The sequence below is a fragment of the Rhinolophus sinicus genome, chromosome 14, assembly GCF_057876585.1.
Source record: "Rhinolophus sinicus isolate RSI-liver-muscle chromosome 14, RSI-T2T, whole genome shotgun sequence".
NCBI classification, from domain to species: domain Eukaryota; kingdom Metazoa; phylum Chordata; class Mammalia; order Chiroptera; family Rhinolophidae; genus Rhinolophus; species Rhinolophus sinicus.
In genome coordinates this window covers 131,872,633-131,896,210 of record NC_142514.1, presented here as the reverse complement: position 1 = coordinate 131,896,210, position 23,578 = coordinate 131,872,633, and the positions used below count along the sequence as shown (strand labels likewise).

The 23,578-nt window shown below is 34.5% G+C and overlaps 1 protein-coding gene across 27 annotated transcripts in view; it reads right to left on the bottom strand.

Moving 5' to 3' along the window:
- DLG2 (discs large MAGUK scaffold protein 2) overlaps positions 1-23,578 on the bottom strand; it is a 1,894,072-nt gene that overhangs the window by 486,215 nt on the left and 1,384,279 nt on the right. For all 27 annotated transcript variants that reach the window (XM_088791538.1, XM_088791536.1, XM_074335659.2 and 24 more), the window contains one exon: positions 5,404-5,540. In XM_088791538.1, coding sequence (XP_088647664.1) covers positions 5,404-5,540 — 137 coding nt within the window. The remainder of the gene's footprint in view (positions 1-5,403; positions 5,541-23,578) is intronic.

Genomic DNA, 23,578 nt, shown 5'->3' with positions numbered 1-23,578 from the left:
TGTCGTGACCATGGGATATTAATTTTGGAATGAAAATAAGAGATAGGACATCCCAGAGTATACTCCATTGAACAACAGTTCTTGGTGTTTTATAGGCATTTCTTTAAGAAAACGTTTCCACAATAAAATAATTTGAAAATTGTAGTATCAGTCAAAGTGAATTTACTTCTTTGACTGCAGGACTTCACAGTCCCTTTAATATGCTAAAGTTACTTAGAATCTGTAGCAGAGATAAGATACAGGTTGTAGAATTTCCCAAACTTATTTGACCACAGATTCTTTATATGTGACACAGTGAGTAATCTAGTATTTTAAAATATACTTGGGAAACACTAATCTAAGGCAATGCTGCCATGATATGGAGACCAAAACGAAGACCAAAGATGTACATGAATTGTCCAAGGTCTGTTCAGTAGAGTTAGTGCTGGCTTCCTGGGACTTGAATCCAGTTATCCTCTCTCTGAGTCCATTTTGTTTCCATCCTAAATCTGAATAATGATTTGTTTCTTTATGAATAAAGAAAGGAATATATAGAGAAATATATTTTGATGTAATTTTAAGGAAAAGATTGCCAATGCCTGTGTTTTTTCCTTGTCTACTGCTTCCCTTTAAGAAAAGAAAAACAAACAAACAAACAAAAAAAAAAACAAGTCTTTACAGAGAAAAGACTGATTCTCCGTAAAAGATGTAAAAATTCTCTCACTGACAGGTTTGCTTTTTTCCAAATGTCAAACAAAGATTATGGGAAAAAAAGAGACTACGATTAAAAAGTTTAAAATCACAAAGTCCCAAGGGGCTTTGACAATTAACAGCTCCTTATATGTTATCCCTATAGAGAAGACAATCAGATGACCTTGGATTCAAAGTTTCTGGTGTCATAGAAAAAGATGAAGAACATCACATTTCTGTAATATATGTGGCTCTATGTATCTCCTAGATAGGGGTTAATAAAACCAGTGTGTAAAAATATAGGAAAGAATTTGAAAATGATCAATACTATTAGCTTCTGACCATCTCTCATGAAGTTCATCATCCCATGAAGTTCAGGGCCAAAAGGTAACCTATTCAGTCTGAAATTACAACATTAAGCTACTGGTACCATCCACAAAAGTCAGATGTCATTGTAATTTGACAACAAAAAGAACAAAATTCTAGAGAATGATAAGTTCCAAGTAGCAGGAAAAATTTTTTAAATTATTTAAAAATTTTTAAATTATTATTTTGATAAAAAGAACATATGCTATACATCTGTGTGACCCATGAAACATCAGAGAGTTCTGACAAAATCATCTTATTTGAAATACTAAGAGGCCTATTCCAAAGGTGACAGGCAGGATAATTTGTCCTTATAGTAGAATAAATGTAAAGGTCAGATGGAGGAATAACATTCTAAGAAATCAAAAATGGTTTTGTTAAAAGGGTAATCTATTTATGGAAGATAAATGGATTATGGTAAAATTTACTGTAAGAGTGAGAGAAAATGTGTGAAACATCTTAAAAGACTGAGAAGTGGAGAAAGGCAGGGCATAACTTTTCAAACAAATGTGGGAGAGGAATTAGTATTCACTTTTCCAAGGGACAGAGCTATGAATAAAGAAAGAAATATAGAGAGAAATGTATTTTGATGTAATTTTAAGGAAAAGATTGCTAATGATGGTTACTATCTAATGGACAGCTTAGAAGAGACATTAAGTCCTCATCCTTAGAGTTTTCTAGCCAACGGTGAAAGACTACTTCCTACTTTTCAGGGGGATTCTGATGTATCAAATGTGAGTTGGAATAAGATTATATCTAAGATGGAAATTTTTCAATTCTGAGATATAAGAAATACTTAGGGAAAAAAATAGTACCCATATAGTATATGGTATGATTCAGGTGGTATCCAATATTGTATTTATTTTAGTTTAGAAACTTGAAAGGGTTATTACTAAGACTTTGGGGGGAAAAAAAAAATTCTGTCACTGCAGGGCAGATGATGGGAAACTTCCTGAAGTTTAGTGATTTAGCCTAAAGAAAATTCATCTTAGACCAGTTTACTTATAGGACTATGAATACATGGGGGGAATTTTTCCTAAGAAATGAGAGAAGGGAATGGTGCAAACTGATTTAGAAAGAAAAATAGCTATTTAGAGAAAAATATAGTGTGATACATACAGGTGGTAAATCACAGAATCTAAATTGTTTGTACTTCCTTTGGGGGAGGCGAGTAGAAAAGGATGAAACTAAAGAAGACATGAATGTAATAAGGCAGTAAAGGGAGGAGGCGGTAGAAAGAAATAACAGGAGGGCATTAATAAATATTTTTGAGGTGAAGTAAGAGAATTAGTCTTTTGGAGTGGCTTCCATGATATTTTTTATTTCTTTATTTATTTTTTTCCCCTCAGGGTCATTTTTCACTTAGAATGTTATAAAATGAATCACTTTCTTTCATTTCCAAATTCAGCCTGCAGTTGCCTTGGAAGTACTAATTATGTTTTCCTTACATAAGAGAGGAAAGACCTATTATTGTTGAAGGTTCATTTTTTTTTTTTTTTAACTATGCTCTAAAACTCAAAACAGTTAAGGATTATGTCACAGCTATTTTTGAAACCATTATATTTATAATGACTATCAAGAAAATGCTAATAAAAAATAGCATAATGCCTGAAAAATCCTTTGACAGAATTTAGACTTTGAGGGTTTTTTTTAAAGAATTTGAAAATAAAACTAGAAATTTAAACAGAACCTGAAGAAATTGGCACACAACACCTAACATATTACAATAGCAACAGTTGAAGAAATACCAGAAGAGTGGCTTACAACCAAACTCTTACAGAATGAGTCAAAGGTCAAATCAGTCACTCTCTTTAAATCATTACTTTAGAATGAAACTGTCCTCTTTATTTCAATTTAGCACTACGTAGAAGATGGATAGCTCAGTTTATTTTATTCCTAAGTCAATAAACAATAACGTTTATATTCTTGAAATGAACTTGTTAGGTCTTTACCCCCAAATAGTTTTCTGGTTTAGAAGACATAACTTCATAAGACCCAACTTTTATGTGAAAGACAAAAAAAAACACCAAAAGTTCAAAAAACCAAAAACAAACAAAAAAGAGTAAGCAAACAAAAAATAATTCAAAATATCTTAAGAATGAAAATGTGATAGTGCTGTTATACAACATAGTGCCTATTCCTAATGGTACTGTATTAAATACTTAAAATTTACCAAGAGGGTAGATCTTATGTTAAGCGTTATTAACATATACACACAAATAATAATAATAATAATAATAATAATAATAATAATAGGGATGGGAGGAAACTTAGGGAGGTGATGTATATATTATGGTTTTAACGGTGGTAATGACTTCATGGATGTATACTTATCCCCAAACTCAGGGAGTTGTATACATTCAGTATGTATAGTTTCTGACTTGTCAACCACACCTCAATAAAGCGGTTAAAAAAAGAACTAAAAAAAGAACATAACATAGTAGTGATGTTAGGCAGTAAAGAAGCCAAAATCTCGTAGTTGCAACTCTGACTGAAATCATTATGTCACATTTTTGCCCATCCAGTTTGACCATACATTTTCCACTGATGGAGTAGTGGCTATTGCCGGGGACATGGTAGGTGCCCAACATGTTACTTGTTAAACAAAGGAATTAATGAATGACTGAAGGATAACTAAAGGAAGGAAGGAAACAATGGTCTGACAAATTCTAGGAAACAAATGCAAACAAAGACCATGCTTAGTGGTTACAAGCATGGAGAGCCAGATTGCCTGGATTTGAAACCCAGTTCTCTCCATTGTTAACTATATGACCATGGCCAAGTTAGTAAATTTCTCTATTCCTTAGTTTCCTTTTGCTTACACAAAATAGGCCATTGTGAGATATATATGTTACATTACAGAAAAGCACTTTCAAAAGTGTAAGCACTTTCAAAAGTGTAAGCAAAAGGAAACTAAGGAATAGGGAAATTTACTGGAAAATAGTAAATGCCAGATAAATGTTAGTAATTAAGACTATTATAAAGTTCTTACCCAGATAATTCCATACAAAGATCATTGACAACTATGAAAATAGACTAGTGAGACTAAAGACTAGCTGTCTAGAGCAGGGAAGGGGGCACAATGTACTTTGAGGTTCAACCTACAAAACTTGCACGTGTCTTAGAAATTAGCATCTGTTGAGACCGTATAGACCGATCCTTCCCAAACACCTCTCATGAAAACGTTGGAAACAGTGGCTCTTTGCAGACATAGTTTAGAGGCTCTAATTTATAAGGGCAGCCATATGACTAGATACCTTACTTGAGAGCTATCGTCTATTAATTTTCACTATTTGATTATTATCCTGTAGATTTGGTATAAAACAGTAAAGGAGATGAAGCAGTTTTATTAAGTGTAATCCCAAGTGTTTTACTGCTTATGATTGCCTTATTTTGCCTTAGTTTATCATATAACTCCATGGCTCAGAAAGGGTGACCATGTGTTGGTGTCAATCATTTCCAGGGCTCCTGAAGCATTTGGGCAGCAGGCAACTAAAATAGCTGAGATTCTGTCTGAGGGGAGAGGAGGTAAGGAGCCATCTACACATGTGTCAGAACTCAGATTATGAATTCTTGGAAGTTAGGGATTGTGTCTAACTGGTTGAACAAAGGACCACCAAGAGACATAGAAAAGTACATATCAATAAACCAGATAGTGTTGTTCCCTTTGTTATGCAAAGCCCTCCTCTCTAGCAGTCTGGCTTTAGCAGTCTCTCTGGCTAATAGGAGATGGATTACATCGGAAGAACAACATATAATCTCTGTGTTTTGTGTGTCTGTGAAAACTGGTGATAATTTAGATTTCTGTTTTTAAAATATCAACAGATCAGATGCAACGGTACATGTACTTTTGAGATCTCTGACCAAAAAAATCTGTTCTCCCTTATTTTCTATTTCTGCCCATGGTCACTGCTATGGACTAAATTTTGCCTCCTCCCACAAACTTATATAGTATTTAAGTTCTGACCCCAATATCACTGTATTTGGAGATAGCGTATATAGGAGTTAAGGTTATTAATTAAATGAGCGAAGGGTGGAGCTGTAATCAAATAGGACTGGTGGTCTTATAAAAAGAGAAAGAAGAGAGCTTTCTCTCTTAGCACAAGCACAGCAGAAAGGCCTTGTGAAGATACAGAAAGACGATAGTTGCTTAAAAGCCAGGAAGAGAGACCTCCCCAGAAACCGAATGGGCCAGACCTTGATCTTGAACTTCCCAGCATCCAGGACTGTGAGAAAATAATACTTCTGCTGTTTAGGCCACCTAGTCTACGGTATTTTGTTATGACAGCTGAATCGACTAAGATAGTCATACTCTGGGAAACAAGAGCTTCATAAATGTACACATAGTTTTGCTTGAGTCACACTCACCATTAGTAGTCTGTCTCCTACTTGCAACCTTCCGTCCTTTTGTGCAGCTCCTCCGTCTATAATTTTAGTTACATAAATGCTGTTGTCTCCAGGAATGTGTTGGTTCCCCACACCTCCTGCAATACTGAAGCCTAAACCTATGGGGGAGAAACAGAAAAAGAAAAATCTTGGTTTTTGTTTTTTTCCTAAGACAACGCAATTAGCCACAGTTCACCAGTCTAAGAAAATTAACCCTCAATTTAGTATAACATTAATACATAACAGGAATGATTCTACTTCAATTGATTTTGTTCTTCTTTAAATATTTGAAGGCTTCGTGATTAATGCCAATGAGGCAAAGCTCTTGAAGTCAATACCACGAGGACATTTGTTTCATTCTTTTTCATGACTGTACACCTAATTGTTGTTCCATAGCTAATGAGCTCTTAATGGGTGACTAGCCAGAAGAGCCACCAGTCAAAACAGGCTGTGGAAGGATTGTAGGTGAGCCAGGCAAAATACATGCATATTCCTGCTCACGTTGGGTCTGTGGGTTCATCTTCAATGTTGCTAACCTAGCTTAGAGAACAGAAGTATTGCCAATCATTTGGGTAGAGACCTAGATACTCTTGACATTTCAGGATGAATTTCAGGATGAAAAAGTACAGCTGTTAGAAAATTCTACAAATTCTGAGACAAGAGCCACGAGGAAGACACATTGGGCATTCAAGTCATAATTTCAGAGAGACAATAAGGAAATGAAACAAGATGTTTGCCCTTTCTGTTTTCTTCTCTGGCCATCTTGTCATATTTTCACACTTCCTGCCACTTACTGTTATGAACTGATAGGCTAGTCACACATAAAAAATGAATTATCCCTATACACATTCCAAAGAATAAAGAAATAGAGTATGTACTTTGATTTGCTTATTTTTATAACAAACCACAGAATATCAATTCATTTGAAATGGTAATTTTCTTTTTTGAGAGATGAATTTTACTGTACTATGGTTTACAAAACATTTACTTTTATAAAACTATGCAATGAAAACAAGAATAGAGTTACTCAAAATCATTATGAAACCATTTTAATGAATGACTGTTAGACTCTTTAAAGGTATAAGAATAAAAAATCCTTTTAAGAACATGAGTCTGATTAAATATATGTCCAGTATAATACTTGTAGCATATATTTTAATTGTATTTTAAAATAATAATAATTAATGTTGAAATTACTCAGAAAGATAGATATAAATCAAATGCTTTTGTTAGTAAAAACAGAAACTTTCTGTAACTTAGTTGGCTTAAGATAAATTTTTATTTTAAATCACACACCTAATCACATAATTAAAAGGAAAATCACATACCTGTTTTATGATGAAATGATCATAAACAACATTTTTGGTACTTTATACAACAGTAATGAAAAACACTTAAAATATTCTATTTCACTATGTTTTCATTGAATAAAAAAATAGGGCTACATGCTCTTAAGATGGCACAAATAATTAGTTAATGGAAAAATAATGGCATAGTAAATTATAAAGCAACACCCCTAAAATTACATGTGAAATGGTTTTTTTGTTAAATTAACTATAATAGTTGTTAAAAATAAATGGAAAATGGATTTAAATTGATAAGGTAATTAAAATAAGTGTTATCTAATTTCCTACTAAAGTAGATAATTATTCTTTATTGATGCTTTGGCTTCCATAGATCTATACATGTATTGGTTTGCCTCAGATTAAAAAAAATGTTTATCAAGCAAAAAATGACCAAAAGTAAATAAAATGTTCCCAAGTGATTTTTCCTATGAAATTTAGAATACATATCAACTCACGCTTTTTAAAACTATTACTTTATCTGTATTAGGTCGGTGCAAAAGTCATTGCGGTTTAAAAGGTTAAAAATAATTGCAAAAACCGCAATTACTTTTGCACCAACCTAATATATATGATTACAGAGGAATTTAAATTTAAATTTACCAATGTTTCAGAGCCATATGCTAGGATCAATCTATTATGTTTATAATAGTACAGAAGTCATTCCAAACTGTGGAAAGAAAAGGTTAGAACAAATCTAGGGACTCAGATTTACATCTACTATGTCCACAGTAAATGCCACAGTCTGAGTTACAGAAGAGCTAAGGAAACAAATTACCACCGTAAACAAGGTTAAGTCCAACAAAGGGAATAACTATGTAGTTGACATTTCAAGTTAAAGATTGTACCAAGATAATGAAATCACTATGGCTGATGTGGACACCAATATATCACTAAAGAGAAAATGACTTTTTTTCCCTGAGATTAGGTTTAAGTAATTCTTTTTAATGCTGCTCAAGGTGAAGCAAAGTATTTTTAGTAAGATCCAGAGAATGTCTCTGAATGTACAGAACTGAAAAATCTCCATGATTTCTCTTACTTGGATGGAACATGAATACATTTACAAATAATCAACATTTAATCAACAGTCAACTGTATTCCAGATATTTAATTCAACCTACGTAAATGTGTAACTTATGTCTATATCCAGAATACAAGTTTATTTATAGGTGGTAATATCCATCTGCGTTATAAGATTGAATCATTCATTTATTCATACATTCACTAACTCATTTCATACCGTGTTTCCCTGAAAATAAGACCTAGCCAGACAATCAGCTCTAATGCGTCTTTTGGAGCAAAAAATTAATACAAGACCCAGTCTTATTTTACTATAAGACCAGGTCTAATATAATATAATATTACAATATAATATAATATAATATAATATAATATAATATAATATAATATAATATAATATAATAATATAATATATATACCGGGTCTTATACTAATTTTGCTCCAAAAATCGCGTTAGAGCTGATTGTCCAGCTAGGTCTTATTTTCTGGGAAACACGGTATATCTGTTCATTTAACAAACATCCCCTGAGTACATCCTAAGCATTGTTGCTATCAACTCTGGCCAATATAATGTAAAGCAATGGATTGACCAGAAACACTACAGAAATAACGATCCATGGGTAGGTTCTTATGAGTGAGTGTGGTTGAACCTAGCTGAAGCAATGTTCTAAATTCAGGTGATTCCAGGGGTTTTTGGAGGACTACTCTATGGAGACAAACGTGGGCTAGGACCCGAGCAAAAAGAGGAAATCTTAAATATCAGTTTGGAGGCACTGGGTGTCCTTTGTATGCACTCTGTTAAAGCAGTGCAGGCTGTCTAAAATATAGAGCCATTCTCTCCCCTTATTTGTTAATATCCCCCTCCTTCATCCCACTCTAGATGCACTCGCAAGCTTGGTAATTCTAGAATACCTTAGGGTATTTGCTCTAGCTCTTCCCTTTATCTGGAATACACTTCCTTCAGAGCTTTGTCCAAATTTCAATTACTCTAACCTCCCTATTTAATACTGTCCTCTAACCATACACCCCATTTTGTTATCCTGCTTTACTTTTCATTTTCCCTTCACATTTGTTACCTTGTAATATACTATATAAATCATGTATGTATTTTATTTATTTTTTTGTTTGTCTTCTTGGTGAAAATATAAACTCACGATTACAGAGATTTTTGTTGCTTTTATGCTATGCAATAGAACCAGGCCAGTTATATATAGTCGTACCCATTATTCATGGTTTTGCTTTCCATGGTTTCAATTATCCATGGTCAACCAGCATCTGAAATATTAAATGAAAAATTCCAGAAATAAACAATTCATAAGTTTTAAATTGTACACCATTCTTAATTGCATGATGAAATCTCGCACTGTCCTGCTCCATCCAACCTGGGACATAAATCATGCTTTTGTCCAGTGTATCCATGCTGTACATATAGTACAATAAGATATTAGTGAGATAGACCACATTCACATAACTTTTATTACAGTATATTGTTATAATTGTTCTATTTTATTATTAGGTCTTATTGTCAATTTCTTACTGCACTGAAATTATAAACTTTATCATAAGTATGTATGTATGTATATAAAAAACATTGTATATACAGGGTTTGATACTATCTAGTTTCAGGCATACACTGAGGGTCTTGGAACATATCCCGTGTGATAAGGGGGGACTACTGTAGTGAACTCCTAAATATGTACTAAATAAAAACATTTTTAAAAAATGAACAAATATAAGAGGACAAGAAAAGTCACATGTGTCTGAGAAAGACTCCCCTTAAAGATGAAGCTGGTGGCTTTAATGAGTGCGGCATAGCTGAAAAATGAGTACTGGCAGTTGGATTTGATAACTGTATATGGTATTATACTGCCTCAGGTGAACTCTGACTGGGCAACAACACAGCCAGCTTTGCATCGTGATTCTTTCATCTACCAACTATGTAAAACTCCTCATCTATAACGAGAGAATAAGTATATGTTCTATAATAATTGGCATATAACAGATGCTTGATAAATAAAAATTCTCTGCTCTCAGTAAGCTCTTGAGTTGTTTTGAAAAACAGATACCTAAACACCTTGGCATGATTTAACTGGCTGGGATGACTTTTATAATGGTTCTAGTGTTAAGTGAGCCCAGAGGGGCGCATGACTGACTTAGAGGAACAGAAGAATCAACAAAAGGTTTAACTTTGGGGCTGCGTCTTAAAGGTTAAGTTAGAATTGATAAAAGAGCAAGCACCTTTCAAACCAACACATCCTCTGGATTCCAGACTGACTAAATGACTAAAGAATCAGTTGCCCCGACTTAGGTTCCACAATGTTCATAAAATCCCAGCTGTACTGGGTGGGATATTGAGACACAGATGCCTGGCATATACTCAAAATATGTGTTTATGAGGAGATAAGCTAGAGTGGTCCTTAACAGGATAAATACAATAATACTCATAGAGATTTGAGTAAGGAACAATGAAAATAGCAAAAACACTGATTTTGGGGAAGTAGCTAATTTAGATAAATGATCATTGTTTTGAAAAGAAGTGTCCATGATGAAGAAATAGCCCTGGATCATCATGTGATGGCAGAGTAATCAGTTATAAAATAAACTCAATGAAAAGAGTTGGTAGGTCTCACCAAAAACACTGAATTAAGAATAATAGTAGACGTGTCTATGTGTGTGCCAGTAACAAACAAAGTGGACACAGAAAAACATAAGTGTTACACATCACTGAAGGGAGTAAAATCCGTGCATATTTCAGTCCTCTAGAAAAGGGGAAGAAAGCATGTGGACTTTAAACACCTATTTCCCCAAGCAATTGAAAAGTGATCTGTGTGACGTGCAAACAGAATTTCAGGTTTACGTCTATCTATTGAATAAAGGTGGGCTTCTCTTTCCATATTTCTTGTATGTCCCCAGAATGCAATTCCTCACCTTACACAGGAGATACACACATAGGGAAGGGAATGTCTGAGCCTTGTTAAAACCTTCAATTTACCCTTTTCCTCCTAAATCTCTACCTCACCCTATTAAAAAAAAAAAAAAAAGAACATGGGAACACAGTTCACCCTTTCCCCTTGTTGCCTGCCTATGCTGAGGAGGAGGTGTCAGTGAGAAGTGGGGGGCTGAAAGCAGAAGTCTTGGCAACATAGACTGTTACTGTGCTTGAGAGGCTCAGAATAAAAATTCAAATGCTTAAAAGAGTCATATGATTACAGTGTACCCATATAATCCTGTGGGTGTAGAAAACGAAACCCTGTGATGGCTTATAACCATTCAATGACTTGGTTTAACTTTATTTTATGTGACTTGACTAGGAGAGCACTTTTGGAGCTTCTCCAAACAATTCAATATTATGACGCAGATTGCTTCTGTCAGAGTTTACCTGGGCTCTGCTAAAGAAGGTGCTTACTGCTTTATAGAAAACACCAGTGGTATGCTGTACCCTTTGACTACATGGTTTTATTAAAGGAAACATAGAATCCATCTCGAACCCCGACTGGCCCTCTCTTAGAAAACACACACCCATACAGACAACTTAACTTCTGAATGTGCATGCATTTCAGTTAAAGACAAAACAAAAAACTTTACCTGTGGGTCTGGTCTACACAGATAACAGACTACTTCACATCTCTTCCCATTTACAAAGAAAACTTAGCTTAAATCAATACCAGAAATGCACCTTTCATTTTCATTTGAGAGACTAAGTAATCTCATTGGCACTGTAGGTATGGTTTATTAAGAGCCAAAACATTATTTTTTTACTTTCTGGATTCCCCCTGGGTTCAAAAGACAGTTTGGGATTAAAAGAAGTGGTCTGTTTAAAATTCCCAAGGCACTGGCTAAGTACACTCAATCCTGCTTAAAGAAGGTCTCTCAGGCCACCCAGTTAATTGACCACACCCAATGTTCCAAAGTCTTTTCTATGTACCTCATAAAATGCCCACTCACACTTTAGCAAATCACTTTAATTCCTCCTATTTTATTATGAAAAGTCCCCATGTTTATACATATGCCTTCTGCTTTTCCTTTGTCTAAAGGAATAAGCACCATTCCTCTTTTCCAAACCTAAATCTTCCCCTCTACTCAAGGACTTCACTCATTATTCGTTTTTTCCCCACACTACAATATTTTGTCTCCTACTATCCATGCTTTTTTGACTTTCTGGCTTTGACCATGCCTCTGTCCTATCCTGTAAAGATCTTCTCTTGAACTTACCACAGTTTCCTCACTGTTAAAAGCTGAAGCGTTTAAACAGTGACTTATAGCTACTAACTCTGTTTCCTTATCACACACACCCTTCTCAGTCTCATCCATCTTGTTCCATATACCACAATCTATTCACATGGCATCTGTTATGGTTTGAATTATGCCCTTTCAGAAGACATGCTGAAGTCCTAAGACCCGTGAATATGACCTTACTTGGAAACACGGTCTTTGTAGATGTCATCAATTTAAGACGAGGTTCTTCTGGGTTAGTGTGGGCCCTAATCCAATGACTGGTGACGTGGAAGAAGAGGACATTTAGACACAGAAACACAGACACACAAGGAAGAATGCATGTGACAGCCAAGGCAGATTGGGGTGGTGCATCTACAGACCAAGGAATACCAAGGATTGCCAGAAACCACCAACATCTAAGAGAGAGACATGAAACAAACTCTGCTTCAGAATTCCCCAGAAGGAACCAATCTTGCTGACACCTCGATCACAGGCTTCCAGGCTCCAGAACTGTAGAATAAATTTCTGTTGTTTGAAGCCACAGTTTGTGGTCATTTGTTATGGCAGCTCCAGAAAACTAATACAGTATCTAATTCTTATGGTCTGAGTGGTTGTACATATATCTAGCTCTTTCATTCTAATGGAAATCTCATTGATAAATATATATATATGTATATATATATATATATATATATATATATATGTATATACATGTATGTATGCATATTTTATATGTATTATATATTTATATTTATTATACATTTATATATATATTTATGATATATTTATAATTATTATATATTTATGTCACTCTTTCCTAGAATGGAGGTAACTACAAACCAGTTCCACCAAGCAAGAAGCCCAGCCAGTCAGCCAGTCACCCAGAATTTTCCTCCAAAATGCCTGAAAATTTCTATAGGCCTTTGCTCTTTCCACATTACATTCCTACCCTCATAAGAGTACACTGCCCTGATCATTCTGTTATTTCTCTTGCTACTTCTCCATTTCATTTATCTTTATTTTATAGCTCTAAAACAGTGGTTCTCAGAATGTGGTCTGTACCCCAGTAGCATTAGCATCATATGGAAGCTTATTACAAATGCAAATTTTGGGGCCCATGACAGACAATCCAGAATCAGAAACTCTAGGGATGCATGCTAAATTTGATGACCAATCCTCTAGAATAATAGTTATTCTCCAAGGCACACTCCATTGAATCCTTTTCTCTCCATACTCTCTTTCTTTCGGAGAATCCAAGTTTATAGTTTCAATTACCATTGCTTTGTTGGTAAGTGCCCAAACTTCTGGTAACTCCAACACTCTCTTGGGCTTGATTTGTCACTTAAACTCACAAGCTTGAAAGAATGTACTCATAAACATCCCTTCAAGACTGGCTTCCTTTCCTGTCTTATGTGCTTTCCAATTAGATTAATATTTCTGATTAAATTGTAAGCACTTCAAGTTTGGCATCGCACTCATACATCACTGAATCCCAGGGCTTATTACAATACTTGACAGAGAGTTGCTAGATGGTATTGTAATATAGTATAATATAGCAGTTGTTATGTTTTATCAGTGCATATATTTAAATGTAATCATATTACTCTTCTTCACTGCTGCTTCACTAAATCAAGTGCTTATCCAGTCATGCCTGTTTTATTGTAAACGGCTCATGATTTGTATTACCTGATTTCAGGTTTTCCCTGCCTGATTCTCCCCAATCCATTCTGCAAATATATTCCAGGTTCTTTTACCACCTATAATTCTATTTTCGCTATGTTGCTCTGTTACTTGAATGGTCCATTACTGTTCATTTTCTACAGGAATTCTTCACAACCTCCATTCACTATTCCTTACTTTGCCTCTACGAAGCTTCCTCCAGGCAAGCTGATCTTGCTGTGGTGATTTTTATATTGTGATGCCTTTTCCCCACATCTGAAATGCCTTCACCACTTTCATTTTCAAGATCACTCTAGTTTTTGCCAACTCCAAACTACTATGGTTGTTCATTTCCAAGTTGAACTCCAGGAGAACCAATTATGTGTATCAGCCTTTTCAATTCTGTTTAAATAGAATGAGTTAACTCATTCAACAAACACTCACTGATGACTACTGTGTACCAAGAACTGGCCTACACATTGTGGTTAGATCCGTGAATTAGAGATCTATGGTTCTTTTCTAGTGGAGGGTAAGACAAATGAAGAGGCAATAAAAACCCAGTGTGGTAAGTGTTGATACAAGAGGAGCAGGGTCTTTGGGAGTCCATAGGTGGGCAGCCTCTCTTGGGTTGGGGCTAATTGTAGGTCCTGATAGGCAAACAGACCTGGAAGATGAAAGTGATCCAGGAAAAAGAAGGGAATGAGGAAAGAATATCCCTGAAGAGCGAAACATGTATTCAAAGACTCAGAGTTGAGAGATGACAGGGATTATTTGAAAAACTGAAAATAGTTCAGGTGAAAGCAGTAAGTCTTCTTAGGCAGACTACAGGTTCCATGTAGAGAGGAACCATATCTCTTGTACCCATCAATGTACACTTAGTTCTTGATACTGTGCTTAATAAATATTTTGGCATAAATGAATGAATGGAGTTTGGAGGGCAGCAGAAAAGAATGGTGTAGAAAAAGGTTAAGAATATAGGTTTGATGGCAGGACACTAGAGGAGTTCTCTTCTTCAGTTTACTCTGCTAACGAGAAAGTGTCATCCTCAGGCAAGAATAAGGATAATAGTGAGGTCACAGATTTGAAGAAAGTACAGAAGTTTTTAAGTAGCTATTAGGGAAAATGGAAGAGATAATTGATTATTGAAATGCAGAAAAGCTGCAAGGAATTGTTGATTGTCTAGTTAGGGTTTAGTAGCTATTACTCTTCTAGTAATATTTTTTTCTTCAGCAATTCTCAGCAGTCTGGGTATAAGCATAGAAATTGTAAATAAACTAAATCACTTTACAAATTAATCTTTTATGTGCATTTATCTTCTCACTTCAACTAAATTACATGATCCCAGAAAGTATGGGTTTCATAAAATTGACCATGTTAAACACAGTGCTGGCATACAGTAATTGTTCAAACAACATTTGCAGAATGAATTAGTGATTGATTTGTTCAAAGCCAAATAACTTCATGGCATAGGCATACTTTTAAATGTCAAGCATTCCACATTGACAGAGATGTATGTGTACTTAGCAGACCGCTTTAAAGGAATAATAATGCTTTTATTTATATTATGAACAAAGTAGATACTCCAAAACTAATTTTTTTAATTTAATTAATACATTCAATAAAGATCACTGTTAGCTTTTTCTTCCCCTCCGGGATTTTTCTTGTTTGTTGAGATAGGCCTGTAATAATATAAATTTCCCTCTTATTACTGCTTTTGCTGCATCCCAATAATGTTGATAGGATGTATTTTCATTCTTATTTGTTTCTATGTACCTTTTGATCTCTCCTCTCATTTCTTCTTTGACCCAGGTGTTCTTTAAAAGCATGTTGTTTAATCTATATGTATTTGTGGTTTTCCCTGCTTTCTTTTTGCAGTTGATATCCAATTTCAAAGCCTGTGATCAGAGAATATGCTTGGTATGATTTCAATCTTCTTAAATTTGCTGAGGTTAGTTTTATATCCCCAAATATGGTCTATTCTTGAAAATGTTCCATGTACACTAGAAAAGAATGTACAGTCTGGTATTCTAGGATGAAGTGCTCTATACATGTCAATTATGTCCATTGCATCTAATGTGTCATTTAGGGCTGATATTTCCTTACTTATTTTCTGTTTGGATGATCTATCCATAGCTGTCGATGATGTATTTAGGTCCCCTACAATAACTGTGTTTTGGTACATTTCTCCCTTTAGTTCTGTTAGTAGTTGCTTTGTATATTTTTGTGCTCCCTGATTGGGGGCATATATACCGATAAGTGTTATGTTTTCTTGTATTGTCCCATTTATCATAATCTAATCCATGAATTAAATATAGATCACTGAATCTTGTTCCCATAAGCATGCTTTAATGAACAGTGCAAGACAGAGCTCAAGATGGTAAAATAATGTGGTGACTTACTTCATTCATTCACTAAAAAACACTCAGTTCCAGGCTATACTAGTTTTCTAGGGTTGCTGGAATAAAGTGCCACAAAGCTGGGTGACTTAAACAACTGACATTTATTGTCTGACAATTATGGAGGCTAGAAGTGCAGATCAAGGCATCAGCAGGGGTGTTTTCTTCTGAGGGCTGTGAAGGAAAATCTGTTCTAGGCCTCTCAACTAGCATCTGGTGGTTTGCTGGAATCCTTGGCGTTCCATGGTTTATAGATGCATTATCTTAACTCTGCCTTCATCTTCACATGTTGGTCTCCCTGGGTGTGTGTCTGTCTCTCTGTCCAGCTCTCCCTTTTTTATAACAGTACCAATCAGATTGGATTAGGGCCCATATTAATGACCTCACCTTAAGTTGATCATTAGCAAAAACCCTATTTTCAGTTACGGTCACGTTCACAGATACTGGGAGTGAAGACTTCAAAACCTTTTTTGGGGACACAATTCAACTCATGACACTAGTACTGGGAAAAATAAATATGAACAGGACATAGCTCTTGTCCTTAAGGAGCATGTGATCAGGGTGGAAGGAATGACAAATAAACAGAGTATGAGTCAGTGCTTTGGAGGAAAGGCAGGTCAGGGAAAACTTGGAGATGATGACAGCTGAGCTGAGCTCTGTTGAATAGCTAGAATAAGCCAGGCAACAAGGAATTCTAAGCAGAGGGAGGGAGGAACTTGTAGAAAGGCACTAACAGCCTTGATCATTATGGCCAAAGGAGTGAATGGGGTTATGAAGAGATACTGAGAACTGAAGTTGGAGAAATAAAGGCCCATGAAAGTCCAGAGGTGTTGCATTAAAGAGTTTGGACTTTATATTAGTGGCAATGGGAAGACTTTGAAAAGCTTCAAGCAGGGGAATGGCAGGATCAGATTTGGTCTCTCCCAGTTTACCTCATTAGTGTTTACTGTTGTTTAAAAAAATAAATTATATTCTTGTGGTTGGGAGGATGTTCTATTTTTTTATTTTTTATTTTTAGAAACACACTTTAGTTTATTGAAGGGTGTATCGGAATGAAACTATTGATATAAACACTCAAATCTAGTGATAGAAAAGTAAATAGAAACACAATTCATAATAGCATTCATTGAATGTTCTTTTTTTCATGATAAAACATTTTTTTCTGTTCTCACATTTTTGCCTTTTTTCTTTACTATATTCAGTTATCACTCATTAAAATTCATTTTGGGGAAACTTCCCCCCCCCCCCAAATCCTATCTTCATGATTTACTTTGAGATATTAGATTTTCCTGGTTATTCCTCTCCCCCATTATCTGTTTGTCATAGCCTATGCATAAAACTACACTTTGAAATATAAAATATAACATCAAAAGGCATTTATCTTAATCTGCTAAGAATCTAAAGACCTAACCCTAAATTCATACATTCATTTATAAGCATATTGTAATTCACCAAAGATTTCAAAAGGGCATTTTCAGGGGATATTTGGCTTAACTACTGCACTTGATCATTATGATGACACTTTGTAAAAGAGCTAATTGTAAAATCTGGATTCAGCATGTGTCCTAAGAAAGAGTGAGACTTATGCAATTGAGATAATTACACAAGTACCTCTTTTTGCAAGGTGAACAATGTAGCACTTACTTTGGCTCAGATTTATGGAGTGGCTAACCAGTATTTGTTGTATAATTTCAGATATGCCATAGAAGATGTTTGAAACAACTGAGTAACAGAGACTTTCTTAATATAATACATATGATAAGTGATAATATCTTCAATTATACAGCAATGGAACTAAGGTACCTTTGCTTTGCCAAAAAATCTGTTTCATTGGAACTAAAGATCTTTTGTATCAAGTCATTTAATTCTTACAACAATTTATTCTGTTATATATCCAGTGGCACAAAGCATACAGCATGTGCCTTTAATCTTATACTTTCACCCAAGTAGGCTTAATTTTCCCAAAGAAATGTTGCTATATATTTGAATCTCTTTAAGGATTGCTTAATAATCCTGAAAAAGAAGAACAAAGCAGGAAGCATCACACTTTCTGATTTCGAACTATACTATGAAAGTATAGTAATCAAAACAGTATAGTACTGGCATAAAAACAGATAAATAGCTTAATGGAACAGCATTGAGAGCCCAGAAATAAACCCAAGCATATATAGTGAAGCAATATTTGACAAGGGAACCAAGATCACTCAATGAAGAAAAGACAGCCTCTTCGTAAATGATGTAGGGAAAATTAGCTCTTCATATATAAAAAGAATGAAACTAGACCCCTATCTTACACCATTCACAAAAAAGTTAACTTGAAATAGATTAGAGACTTAAATGTCAGTCCTAAAACCATGAAACTCCTAGAAGAAAACTGGGGGGACAAAAGCTCTGTGACATGGGTCTTGGCAAAAACTCAAGGATCTTGGAATTTTTGGATATGACACCGAGAGCACAAGCAGCTAAACAAGTAAATAAATAAATAAATGGGACTATATCAAAAAGCTTATTCATAGCAAAAAAAAAAAAAACACCAACAAAGTGAAAAAACAACCTACAGAATGGGAAAAAAAATATTTGCAAAACATATATCCATTGAGTTAATACACAAAATATATGAAGAACTCATACCATTCAATAGCAAAAAAATACAAAAAATCCAATTAAAAATAAGCAAAAAACATGAATATACATTTTTCCAAGGAAGATATACATATGGCCAACAGGTTTAGAAAAGATGCTTGGGCGGGTGGATGGCTCAGTTGGTTAGAGCACAAGCTCTTAACAACAAGGCTGCCGGTTTGATTCCCACATGGGCCAGTCAGCTGTGCTCTCCACAACTAGATTGAAGACAACAGCTTGAGCTTGGAGCTGAGCCGACGGTGGGCGGGCTCATTGGTTGGAATGCAATGATCATAACAGCAAGGTCACTGGTTCGATTCCCACATGGGTCAGTGAGCTGTGCCCCCCGCCCCACAACTAGATTGAAAAACCAATGACTTGACATCCTGAAAAAACATATTGTTCCCTAATATTCCCCAATTTTTTTTAAAGATGTTCAACATCACTAGGCATTAGGGAAATGCATATATCAAAACTACAATTAGGTATCATTTCCCACCTGTTAGCATGCCCATCACCAAAAAAAAAAAAAAAAGCAAGAGATAACAAATATTGGTGACAAAAGGGGAACACTATCCACTGTTGGCAAGATTGCAAATTGTTGCAGCCATTATGGAGAACAGTATGGAGGTTCTTCAATAAATTAAAAATAGAACTACCTTATGATCTACATACACAAAGGAAACAAACACAAAGGAAACAGACACAAAGGAAACAAAAATACTACCTCTAAAAGATATCTGTACCCCCTTGTTCATAGCAGCATTATTTACAATTGATAAGACATGGGAACAACCTAAGTGTCCATTGATGGATAAAAGGATAAAGAAGTGGTGGTATATATGAACACAATAGAATATTATTCCGTCATAAAAAAATGAGAGAATCCTGCCATTTGTGACAACATGGACAGACCTTGAGGGCATTATGCTAAGGGAAATAAGTCAGAAAGAGAAAGACAAATACTTCATGATCTCACTTACATGTGGAATCTAAAATACAAAAATGAAAACCCAAAAAACTCACAGAAAAAGAGATCAGACTGGCAGTAACCAGAGGAAGGCAAGGGGGTGGGGGAAGGGGGACTGGAGGAATGTGGTCAAAATGTACAAACTTCCAGATATAAGAAAATTAAGTAACGTACAGCACAATAACTATAGATAACACTGCTGTATAATATATATGAAAGTTGTTAAAAGTGTAAATCCTAAGAGTTCTTGTCATAAGGGACATTTTTTTCTTTTTCTTTCTATTGTATCTATATGAGTTGATGAGTGCTAACTCAATTTACCGTGATAATCATTTCACAATTCATGTAAATTAAGCCATTTTGCTGTATACCTTAAACATATACAGTGATGTATGCCGATCATAGCTCAAAACTTGAAAAAAAAAAGACATGCCATATTTTAGAGGATAAACAAGTGGACTTTTGGACCAAGACACTTATTCTCAATAGGTCTGTTTGAGAATAGGTATATCAATGTAAGACTGATATAATAATATATGCCATGACCTCTATGTGGTGTAGTAGAAAGATTAAAGGCACAAACCCTGGTTTTATCACTTAAAAGCGGTGTGACTTTGTAACTACCTATTCTCTCAGCATCAGTTTTATCAGGAGGACAATAATTATCTCATAATATCCCAGTGATAATTAATTATGATAATGTATGAAAGGTACCACACAAGATAAGTACTAGGATTCACAGACTATCCATTTCCTTTGTCTTCCCATTCAAGACTGTAATGAGAGTCAAATGTGATAATTCTTTATAAACTGTAAATCACATATTTATATAAATTTAGGTGTTCTTAATATATGAAGTATGATAAAAAAATACTAGAATATAAAATGAGTTATCAGACACATAACTATGAGATCACTGTCACTTACATCATCTTATATTTTATTTCCCAAACTCTCTTAAAGTACTGTCATTCATCACTAGAATTGGGTTTTTCCTACAGAAGAAAATGAGACCAATTAAAGATCTGGGTTCTAATCCCTTACTATTATATCACCTTCTTAGTGAATACTCTTCAGTTTGTACACATTGCTAAGTTGTGAGTTCTTTGTCTTGCTAAGAGTCTCTATCAGGGTTATTATGTTCATGTACATAATATAAAATTTAATGAACAATGTCTATATATTTGGAATTACGCTGGCATTGGTAGCACAATTCCAAATGTACAGGAATTATGACTATATTTCAATGATTGACACAACTAGTTCATATCTTTTGGATATATAGGTTCAGTCATTTTGGGATGCAGGTCTACTTAGGACAGTGGTGGACAGATGAGGATTTAATAAGAATTTAGTTTAATTACTGTTCTAGAACACTCCTCACTCTCCAAATGATCATGAAATACTTTTTATAAGTATATTGGAGGACATTAGCGAAACGGCTACACAATAATATCTATGATACAATAGGTAATGTGATAAGAACAGCTTTAAGCGTTTTAAGAGAAATGGAAGAGAGAAAAAATAATTTTAAAAAACGCTTGACAAGTGAAGTCAGGTGAATTCATACCATATTATCAAAAAGATTAGAAATTAACCAGGTACAAGTATTTAGGGGGAGCCCTAGGAAGAAAATAAACTGTATGCAAAGGTTCCAAGGAGAGAAAAAGAGAGAATGGCATTTTGAGGAAATAAGTATTAATATGACAAATCAGTATTGTAGAGAATTATAATTTCAAATTGGTAGGATCAGCAAAGACATCTAACCATTGGATTTTAAAGAGATGCATTTAAAAAATGTGTAAATAAGCACAGCCTTCTCAAATATTTTATCTGAATAATGCATTAATTTAATAAAGCATAGTCTTCTCTCCTGCTAGTTCACAGGATTATAAGCAAATAAAGGAAATAAAGAGGAATAATTCACTCACAGAGGATTTTAAAGCCACATCATATGTAAATTAAACCTAGTCCCAATTAGAAACAAGTTCTTTATTATACTTTTAAGTGAAAAATCAATCCAAATTTCCCTTTTCTAATTATCATTCTGAGGTCAAATAGTTGAAAAACATCTTATATATTATGTATATAGTCAAAGTAGAGTTTCTAAATCCATGCCTTGAGTAGAAAGAACAGTTAATGTCACTCAGCACTTTTAGTTTCAGTTATCGAACTAGCTATTTCAGAACAATGTCAGTGGAAAAACTGCCATGGCCCCGAGTAGTCTAGTACTTCATATGAAGATTACATCATCTACCAGAAAGTAACTCTTTAAATTGTCTCTTTGGGTAGTGAGGAAAGTGCCACCACATTAATTCAGTGGTCCCTTCCACCTTAAAGAAGGGAATTGAAAATACAGGTAACAACAACAAAAATTTATTTAGTGACACATAGTAATGTGTCAGGCACTAGTCTATGCATTTTAGCACTTTTACATGTTATCTTTCTCAGCGCTTTAAAAATGTCATTTCATTAGCCTCTGACCTCTATTGTTGTGATGAGAAGTCAGTAATAATTATCATGGTTCTCCTGTATGTAACGTGTTTCCTTTCTCTGGCTGTTTTTATTTATCTTTGGTTTTCTGCAGTGTCTCTGTGTACCTGTGTTCTGTTGTTGTTACAGGATGCTGTATTATTTGTTTATACTTGTCCTGTTTGGAGTTTATTGAGCTCTTTGGATCTCTGTGTTGATATTTTTTATTAAATTTGGAAAAATGTTAGTCAATATTTTTTGTTTTCTTATTAATATTTTCTCCCCTCTCTTTATGGGACTTCAGTTACACATATATTAAACTACTTAATATTGTCTATAGATCACAGAGATTGTTCATTTTTTTCAGCCTTTTTTTTCTCTTTGTTTTAGTTATGAACTTAAATATCTAAGTTCATAATACTAGTAGTAATAATAAAAATGATAATAATGTAACTAATTGGTCATTTTTTGAGGGTGATGGGGAACCAATTCATTATCTTGTAAACTGTGTAAATAATAGGAAAGAATCAATCACTTATCCTGCCTTTTGCACATGAACTCTATAACTGTAATAGATGAGGAGACACACCTCTTAATAAAATTCCAGATAATAAATGAAAACAAATTGATAAAATTACATGATCATTTTTCACCTCTAATGAAATAGTATATTTAAGAATGAACATTAACAGCTGCTAACATTAAAAAAGAGTGACATTTAGTATAAAAGAGCATATCTTTATAAAAGAGCACACCATTACTTATAGTCTTGCCAAAGGTATCACACATGAGTCTGATTATACCTCTGAATCAAGCTGCCAATTTGTGGAAAATACAGAGGAAGGAGAGAGAGAGAGAGAGAGAGAGAGAGAGAGAGAGAGAGGGAGAGAGAGAGAGAGAGAGAGAGAGAGAGAGAGAGAGAGAGAAAGAGAGAGAGAGAAAGATGTGTTGAATGATGTCATGAATATATCAGAGATGTGGACTAGGAATCTGAATCAGTCAAATGTCTTGGGTTCTTCAGGAGATAAACTATAAGGAAAATAAAGTGATGGAGTGGGATTCTATAGATGAAAATAGACTTACAAGACATTAAGCTAAAAAAATGGACAAAACTAAAATAGAGTGTCTAGGGATGTATAAAACAAATAAAGTGGTGATAAAAACAGAGATGTAAGGATGTGATTACTATATAAATCAGTGCCTTTTATATTAGTGACTACTATATTAGTATTGACTTTTAGGAGGAAAAGAGCTGGAATTGCAGTGAGGCTCACAGAAAATCTCCTGGTGGTTGGTGAAGTTCCAGTGTTGTTCCAGGTGGTGGTTACAGGATGCATGCCTTAGACTGATTATGAAGACATCAGTCAGTAAGCCAGACATTTATTTTGTGTGGTTTTCCGTATTTTATTTTATAATAATATGACAAAACATACATACAATATATTGTTCACTATTCTCTT